Source organism: Glycine soja, unplaced genomic scaffold (genome assembly GCF_004193775.1).
Source record: "Glycine soja cultivar W05 unplaced genomic scaffold, ASM419377v2 tig00024721_1_pilon, whole genome shotgun sequence".
In the NCBI taxonomy this organism is placed as follows: domain Eukaryota; kingdom Viridiplantae; phylum Streptophyta; class Magnoliopsida; order Fabales; family Fabaceae; genus Glycine; species Glycine soja.
Genome location: NW_021143783.1, coordinates 14788 through 24691, shown reverse-complemented (window position 1 = coordinate 24691; position 9904 = coordinate 14788). Strand labels below are relative to the sequence as shown.

Below are 9904 nucleotides of genomic sequence, written 5' to 3'. Positions count from 1 at the left end.
TGTGGGTGTGTGTGTGTGTGGGTGTGTCTTTGTGAAGGGTAGACAGTTTCTCCATGGTGCTCTGGTTGCTAATGAGGTAGTTGAGGAGGAATGTGTGTCTGTGTGTATGTGTGTGTGTGTGTGGGTGTGTCTTTGTGAAGGGTAGACAGTTGTTCCATGGTGTTCTGGTTGCTAATGAGGTAGTTGAGGAGGAATGTGTGTGTGTGTGTGGGTGTGTCATTTTAAAGTGAATTTCGAAAAAGCCTATGATTCAGTGTCTTGGCAATTCCTTTTTTATATGATGAGAAGAATGGGGTTCCATGATAGATGGATTGGATGGAATAAGGGGTGCCTCACATCAGCCTCTATATCTATTCTAGTGAATGGAAGCCCAACCTCTGAATTTAAGCCTCAAAGAGGTTTGAGACAAGGGGATGCTTTGGCCCCCCCATTGTTTGACTAGGTTGCCGAAGGCTTGACAGGAATGATGAGGGAAGCAACAATAAAAGATTGCTTCCAAAGCTTCTTCGTGGGGAAGAACAAGGTTCCAGTGAATATCCTCCAATTTGCTGACGACACTATTTTTTTTGGGGAAGGTTCAATGGATAATGTTAAAGCTGTGAAGGCCATTCTTAGAAGCTATGAGATGGTTTCTGGCCTGAGAATCAGTTTTGCTAAGAGCCAATTTGGAGCAATTGGGCAATCTGAGGAGTGGGGCTGTATTGCTGTTGATTTCTTAAATTGTGCCATGCTTCATTTTTCCTTCTGTTACCTAGGGTTGCCAATAGGTATCAATTTGAGAAGGAAGGTGGTGTGGGAGCCTATAATTAGGAAATTGGAGCCTAGGTTGAACAAATCGAACCACAGAAGCATCTCTATGGCTGGCAGAATCACCCTAATTAATGTTGTCTTAACAACATTGCCCTTGTTCTATCTGTCTTTTTTCAGGGCCCCCTCAACAATGATTAATAGACTAACTGCCATTCAAAGAAACTTTCTTTGGGGTGGCAACTTAGAAGGGAAGAAGATCGCTTGGGTAGCTTGGAGTCAAGTGTGTGCATCTAGAGAAAGGGGAGGATTGGGAATTAAAGACATCAAGGCCCTCAACAATGCTCTTCTAATTAAATGGAAATGGTTCATGTTTCAAAAAACTGATCAACTTTGGAGCTGAATTCTGATTTCGAAGTATAGAGGTTGGAGAGACTTGGAAGAGGGGCCACCAAAGCCACATTTCTCTCACTGGTGGTATGACTTGAGATCCATTAATCAACATCGGAGTATGGCTGATGTTTCTAAGCAGTTTATTTGGAAGTTGGGAAGAAGAGATCAAATTTTGTTGTGGGAGGACTCTTGGGTTGATGGGGAGGTTATGTCCTGAAACAAAAGCTAAAGTTCATTAAAGTTTGCATAAGGCTGTGCAGCTTATCCAATGGTGTTATTAATGCTAGAAAAATCCAGAATTTAAAGAGGGAGTTGAACATTTTGGAGGCAGGTATTAATGATAGAACCTTATCTCAAGCTGAAGTAGAGCTCAAGAAATACCTCCAGGATAAGCTCTGGAATGCAGCTTATGCTTTTGAATCCATGCTGAGACAAAAGGCCAGACTGAAGTGGTTAAAAGAAGGGGACAACAATTCTAACTATTTTCATAGACTGATTAATCATAGAAGGAGGCACAATGCTATTCAAGGTTTGATCATGGATGGTGTGTGGGTCCATGAGCCTAGCAGTGTTAAAAAATTGTAACGCTATGAAACTTGTAACACTTTTATATGGCGAACAAAACTTGTAACACTACTACTACACAACATCAATCTATGCAATAACTTAGCCATGAAGCAAACAAACTCTGGCATGGTACAAACGACAAAATTCCCGGCAGCTACCTACAAGGATTGATCAGAACCGAACAAGGCCAACATATGACATATTTTTAATCCAATCAGAACACTAATGGAACGCTATGAAACCTTAGAGCTGCAAGGATCAATTAGAATGAAACAAGGCCAAACACTAGGTGTTCCTACGTATGAAACCTTACATAAACCAGAAGCTAAACGAGCAAGTAATTGATCTAACGTACATAACCATTCAACTCACGGAAGGAAAGTTTGCTAATGATAAAAATAAGCAAAACCACCAAAAAATCTAGCAACTCTTACCAGCGCAACTAAACATAGACCTTAGTCATTAAACATTCGAAAGAAGTATGCAAATAATACTGCTATGAACATCACTAGCTAAAGGCTCACCATGCAGTAGGCATAATCAACATTCGTATTCATATTTTTAATAGAAGATAAAACACATGCCATACAAGTTATATATCAAACAAATTTATATGGAAGGCATTCGGAAAATTTGTGACATACCAAACAAGTGCCCCAAACTCCAAAATAATTGCAAGAAGTGTCAGTAACTTGTTATGAACCTGCTTAATGCAAAATAATGAGATAGTGAGCTAAATTACTCACAATAACAGGATCCTTATCACTAGTTATCTCTACTGGTGCTCCAAGCAGTCTATAGATTTAACAAAGACAAACTTCAACATGTTTCCTAAGTAAACTACAAATGAAAAAGAGACCAAGCTTACCTCAAACCCAAATAGTGACAATGGCAGTGAGATTTAACAAAATGGCACGAAACTTTATGCTTTCCTCGTACCTCAATCAGCAATACTGCAACTGAAGACATATTATTATTATTATTATTATTATTATCATCAATAAAACATGAACACCCACAGAAACTTAGCATACACGAAGTTGACCTACGTACCTCGCGAAGAAAGCTTTTAGCTTTGAGCACCCACGAGTGTTTCAGCACCCTAGTAGCAACAATGTATGTAGGGTTTTCTTCGAGCGAGGACAATGTGGGTTCTGTGGGGTTCGAACGAGGACAATGTGGGTTTTCCGGCAGTGTAAGGGGTACTATGGGTTCCAGCGAGGACAATGTGGGTTTTTCGGCAGTGTAAGGGGTTTTGTGGGTTCGAGCGAGGACAATGTGGGTGTCGAGGGAGTTGTTTCCGGCAGATTTCAGGCGGGAGGAGAAAGAGAAGAGCGATTACAGGCAGGAGGATGACAAAGAGAAGAGGGAGGGCAAGGTTTTTGAGCGCGCGCGGCTTGTGAAATCTCAATTTTTAACTTATAAACATAACAACATCGGTTTTTTATGGATAACCGATGTTAATTGAATATAGTTAACATCAGTTTTTACAAAACCGATGTTAACATCAAATACATTACATCGATTTTTTAACAAATTGATGTTAAAATCAACTCCTTAACATCGGCTTTCTCAAAACCGATGTTAACTCTATGAAGTTAACATCGGTTTTGCCAAAACCGATGTTACCATATTCATCTTAACATCATGTTAACATCGGTTTTTTAAATAACTGATGTTAACATGAAATAGTTAACATTGGTTTTGCTAAAACCGATGTTAAGTAACTCCATTTAATTACAAAAATGTCACCACGCTTTCGTTAACATCGGTTTTGCCAAAACCGATGTTACCATATTCATCTTAACATCATGTTAACATCGATTTTTTAAATAACTGATGCTAACATGAAATAGTTAACATCGGTTTTGCTAAAACTGATGTTATGTAACTCCATTTAATTACTAAAATGTCACCGCGCTTTCGTTAACATCGGTTTTAGCAATAACCGATGTTAATAAGGCGGTGTAGAAAGCCTTTTTTTTAGTAGTGAATAGTAGGAGCTTAAATGTCTCTATTTTAAAATAGGAGAACTAAAAATATGAATTTTAAAAAATAAAGGGTCTAAATATCTCTATTTTAAATTAGGATGATTAAAATTTTAGATTTTAAGAAACCTAGGAACCAAAATTGTATTTAAGTCAATTATTAAATACATTGGATTAAAATTAAATTTAACAACGTTATTTAATTTTATATTTTTGAAAAAACTTCAATGAAATTAATATTATTTAATAACATCATTAATATTATATCACTAACTATGTATAATTTAATTCAATAATAACAATAAATATTATGAATATTTTGATAATATCATTTAATATTATATCATTAATTATTAGGTAATACAAATAATAGTATATTATTTGTTAAAATTAATAAATGCATGCATCTCTATATATATAATTAAATTATTTAATACACCTTATATCATTTACTCACAACATTAAATATTATATCGTTAAATAATAGATCATAATTCAATAAGAACATTAAATATGATGAATACTTTGATAATATCATTAAATATTATTTAATACCAATACTATTATAATATTTAAATGATGCAAATATATTTAGTAATTTTTTGTCTTATGTCTAAAATCTCAAGTGTCCCCCAACCTACTAGGCCAGAGACTAATCCCACTTCCGGTACATCACCATTATTGATCCAATGCAATATATTTTGGACAAGATGGGAATCGAACACGAGTTCTCCCATTAAATAGATCATTGACACCCATGTGAACGCATTGAAACGTTACATCACAAAATATGCTTAGTTTAAGTGTGTAAGAAAAAACATACCTAATTTGATTATCGTATAAAAGTCTAAAATACACATATTGTACATAAATATTAATCTCAAACATTATTATGAAAAAATATTTCCTTTGAGAGTAATGGTCCCCACACACTACTTTGGAAGGAAGGATCAATAACTCATATGAAATAACATCAATTAAACCGTGTTGGTGGAAGGTCAACTCAATTTTAATTAAAGAGTGTTACCCTTATTTAATATTTTAGTTCAATTCACTCTCCTCGTCACTTTTTTCATTCACTTCTCTCACTCTTTTTTCCTTTAAATTGATCATAAACTCTTGTCAATCCATTCAGGACTAATCGTGCCTCCAAACATTGAGTTTGTTTCTCCTTCCTCTCTCCTTTGTTCTCTCACTTTCTTCATTTCCTTTCATTTGGATGTTGTATTTTGTTCTATGTTTTGTTTTTCTCTCATTCCATTTCTTTGAAATCGTATTGTGAGAATATTTCAAACATAAACTCTACTGGTTGTATACTATTTTGTATCTAATCAAATATTGAAGCATGGAATTTAACAACTCTTTGTTGTGTTATACCTGTGTGCAGAAATATCACAAACAACACTTGAATTTGTGAACATATTCTATGAATCTGATGTAGTTCCTTTACTTCAACACATGTGGATTGAACTTCTTTTTGTTTTTACTTTTTGCAGCCGAACATGATTTTGCTGAGTTTGTTTTCATTATTTTATCATTGCATATTTAAATATTTTTTCTTCAATAGCAAAATGCAAGCTTAAGATAAACATTTTTTTTATCATATTTCTAGTTAGCTTGCAGCTAATCTTAGTTGTGTTTTCATATGAAAAAGTTTAGAGACATTGAAAAATCTTCAGCTTATGTTTTCAATGATCAAGTCAATAATATCAAGGAGGGAGCCTTTATGCTCTCTTCAAGAAATGACAACTCATTTTGTAAGTACAATGGTCTTCCTAAAGGTATGGTAAAGAATAATCACATCTACAAAGTGTACCTAGCACCTCCAAAAAGAATTAAGACTCCATACATGCAAAAATGGCCACCATAAACATCTTGGGTATATGTAGCCAAGTGAGTTTGATGTTCAATTTTAAAATACTATATTTTTATCCATATGTCCCAGATGTGCAATGGAATTATCACCATATACATCTAAGAAATTTGGACAAAAATACAACATTTTAAAATTAAACGTCAAGTTCACCTGGCTACATATACCCAAGATGTATATGATGGTAATTTTTGTGTGTATGGAATCCTAATTCTCTTTGCAGGTGCTAAATCCACTTTGATGATGTGATTATTCTCTACCATACCTTTAAAAAAACCATTTTACTTATAAAATAAGTTTCCATTTTGTTGAAGAAAGGATAAAGGCATCCTTGATATTTTATTGACTTGAGCATTGAAAACAAAGGCTTAAGATTTTCCCAATGCCTATAAACTTCTTCCCATGGAAACACAACTGAGATTAATTCCACGGTAACCAACAATATAATTAAAAAACACACCCTTCTCAACCTAATATTTTGCACTAGAAGAAAATAAATTTAAATATGCAATGGTAAAGCTGGCAACCAAACTGACAATGGAGTCAAAGAAAAAAATGCAAACAAGAATATAGTAGAAGATAGACGATCATCATTGCAATTATGGATAAGTAGCGGTGTTTAAGCTCTTATTTCTAAGCATAAGAGATCATCCCATTCATGAGTCTGCGGAGGCCATTTGTGCATTTCAAATAATATTTCCATATTCATAAAAGTAATTAATTGAAGTTGCTCAAAAATTAGTCACCAAGTTAGTATCTTTATGCTAAAGAGCAAAATATTGTTGTATTTATTACAATAGATAAAATTTTCCTTATATGCCAATTAACCTTTTAATTTTTATTTAGGTACTTTCTTATTATTGAGGATGAAGAGTATCTAAATACACCTTTTTTTTGTAAGAAGTTTGATTACACTACCACTTCACTCTTTTAGCATTGTTAATTTAATTTCTTAAATGAATTGAACAATTTTGTTTTGTTTTTCAAAATTCACATTAATTTTTATCATAATTAACCATCAAACAAGTCTATTAGGCAAATTTTTAATTCTCCTTCCTCTCTCTCTCTCTCTCTCACACACACACACTCTCTCTCTCTCTCTCTATCTATGTATATATATTTCTTATTTTTCTAAGGAATAAGAACTGGTTTGTTACAACATAATTTTAAAAGAATCACTTTTAATATATTCATGTATTTGCTTTAGCTTTTCAAAATCATTAGTTGATGAAAATAAATTAAAACTTGATTAAAATTAAAAGTTATTTTGAAGAGTTTCTTATAAGCTCAGTAGTTGTTTTTGCTTTCTTAAAAGAAAGTTATTTTTATCATGGTAAACAAAACATATATAAATTATTGCATATATTTAGAAATTAAGAGAGAGAAAAAAATTATTCTGTACCATATGTATGTTAAATTCTGGACGTTGAAAGAATATTGGAAGTGAATAATGTTATTATATTTTGATAAGCCTTTCTTCATAATTTGACATTTTTGTCTCTCACCGAGGAAAGATATTTTAAGATTCTAAATCAATGCAAGTGAGAGGCGAGTTGCAAGTGAGAGCCAAATTGCAGTGCTTTTGAAGGGGTTGAATTTTCCGGTTTGTATTGATTTTCTTTTTGTTAGAACAACATTTTGTACTATGTGTTTAGAGTTGAGACTTGATGGACCACTCTAAATCATTAATTATTTTTTCATTATTTATAAGAAATGGGGAAAATGATATTTTTTATGAAAATTCATTTTTTTCAAACCTCCGCAACCATTAATGCAAGAAACACACTAAAATTAGGTAGTTCAAAAAAAGTAGAATGTATATATTATTACTCATTATGTATATTTAATATTTTATTTTATTAAATATTATATTTATCAAATAAAATAAATTTAATCAATGATTACAAAAATGTGAGTGAAAGTTAGTAAAGCTTATGTCAATTTTTTTACCTTTGGCACTTATTAAAAAATTACCACACACAGACACTCATAATAAACTTGAATACAAATATTAATATAGCACTGAATATTAGTAACGTAGTCTTTATATATATATATATATATATATATATATATATATATATATATATATATATATATATATATATATATATATATATATATATATATATTATACTCTAGAAAATATTAATAACCTAATTGAGACTTAGTCGTGTATTTGGATGGTGACTTTTATCTGGATAATTTATTTTAATCATGTAATGAAAATACTTCAAGTTGAAATTACATGTGTGGATAAATAATTTAAAGAGAAATTGAATTTATGTCATTTCAACAAGGAATTTTAATTAACAGAAATCACAAAAATTGAAATTCACAACAATTAGAGAATTTCAATTTCTTTGCAACTGGATTCTCCCTATCTCCTCTCTACCCTTGATTTCTCGCTCGTCACTCTTAACCTACACCTCACTTGGTCTCTCTCTTTCCTCTCCATGAACACACACACACACTCCCTTGCAATTTCGAGATCCTCGCTCCCACTCTCTCACAATCACGAAAATCTTCGTTCGGATCGCACACTCTTACGATGGATACAACCTTTGTTCTCTCTTGATTCTGATTGCACACTCTCTTCATAACAAGGTTGGTTTCTCATATCCTCTCTACCCTTGTTCTCATTGTCATGTTACCTGGATTTGAATTTTAAATAAATTTGCTTCCATTACTAGAGATGTGGGAGATGGCTTGGGTTCTATTTTTGTGTGAAATTTGTATTTCTATTTAGGGTTGAGCTAGGTGGTGAGCACAAAGTGTTTGTGAATATGCAAGAAAGAGGAAGATAAAAATTATTTTACTTCTTTCGTTTGAAACTATTGTTAAGGAAGATAACACTAACAAGTTATCATTGATGGTGCCTCCAAAGAGTGATGGTTCTTGGGAAACAACCTCTATATTTCTTCAGAGGAACTTCAAATTGAAATCCAAATATTACAATGATCAATAAAATTTTCTCCAAGAATAGTTAAGCATTGTCAGGGTTGGGTTCTATTTCTGTGTGAAATTTGTATTTCTATTTAGGGTTGAGCTAGGTGGTGAGCACAAAGTGTTTGTGAATATGCATGAAAGAGGAAGATAAAAATTATTTTATTTCTTTCGTTTGAAACTATTGTTAAGGAAGATAACACTAACAAGTTATCATTGATGGAGCCTCCAAAGAGTGATGGTTCTTGGGAAACAACCTCTATATTTCTTCAGAGGAACTTCATATTGAAATCCAAATATTACAATGATCAATAAAAATTTCTCCTAGAATAGTTAAGCATTGTCAGGCTAGGCAACATTGATTTGCATACACGATTACATGTTCAACTCCTACAATACTATTAATTGTCAATGTAAAGTCTATCTATTTATCATCTAATTTTGTATTTACATCTCATTCAATATGATTATATTAGCAATTACTTGAGATGTTAAACTCATGCACCTTGCTTGTCTTGTGTAACATTCACACCCTGCTCTTCAGCTTGCCTATGGCAATAGGTCTAGCCATTAATGGTCCTCCCTTACTCACATTGACATGCTCTACCTAGAGTTGCCATTAGTTGATCCAAACAAAAACAACTCGATTTCTCTCACAAAACCAAGCATTCAACCACTTGGTGGAAAAAACTCCAATACTATGTGTCGCAACCTACCCTTCGGCGGGAGGGCGACGCGTGACTCGCGGGATGCGTGTTCCACGAAAGGAATACGCGTGAAGTCGCCACCAACGTTTATTTGAGAAAAACGTCGGAAAAACCGGAAAAGACGCGATCTACGAACTTTTAAGTGAAAGGTTCGGGAGTTGTATTTACGCACGGGGAAGGTATTAGCACCCCACACGTCCGTCACAAGGGACGGCAGCCTTTAATCAAATGTGCAAACATGACTTTGATTTTTACGTTCCCTTTTTATGTCCTTATATCCTTTATACCCTTTTTATATTTTTCTCTTTTTTGTGGTCGACAAGGGTGTTTCCCTTTGCTCCTACGTATTCCTCAATTTGCGATGAGGAAATCAGACCTACGTAGTTCTTTCCTATCAAGTGATTCTTTTTTACTTAAAAGGTGATCATTTTAAGGCGTTGGACCTTTGAAAATGATCCATTTTACTTAGTGAGAAATTGAAATGACAAACTTCAAAAACCTATTTTTATGGACGAGCTTGACTAGGCGAGTTGATTTTAGCCTTAGTTTCACTTTAGTTATTAGTCAATTCAATTAAGAATGAGAAATCCCAAAGAGAAAACGTCCGATTGATTTTCCACTTTTTTTTTACTAAAAGACATTTTTTGACTATTATATTATTATTTTACCTCTTTTTTTAACCG

At 33.2% G+C, this 9904-nt stretch overlaps 1 protein-coding gene across 1 annotated transcript; it reads left to right on the top strand.

The window, feature by feature from the left end:
• Window positions 1–463: 463 nt before the first annotated feature.
• Window positions 464–1669, top strand: LOC114404356 (the record flags this gene model as incomplete). The annotated part of the gene is made up of 2 exons (XM_028367345.1): window positions 464–1113; window positions 1401–1669. Coding segments are annotated over exons 1-2 (919 nt in total), but the record flags the coding sequence as incomplete, so codon positions are not given.
• Between the last annotated feature and the right edge of the window lie 8235 nt (window positions 1670–9904).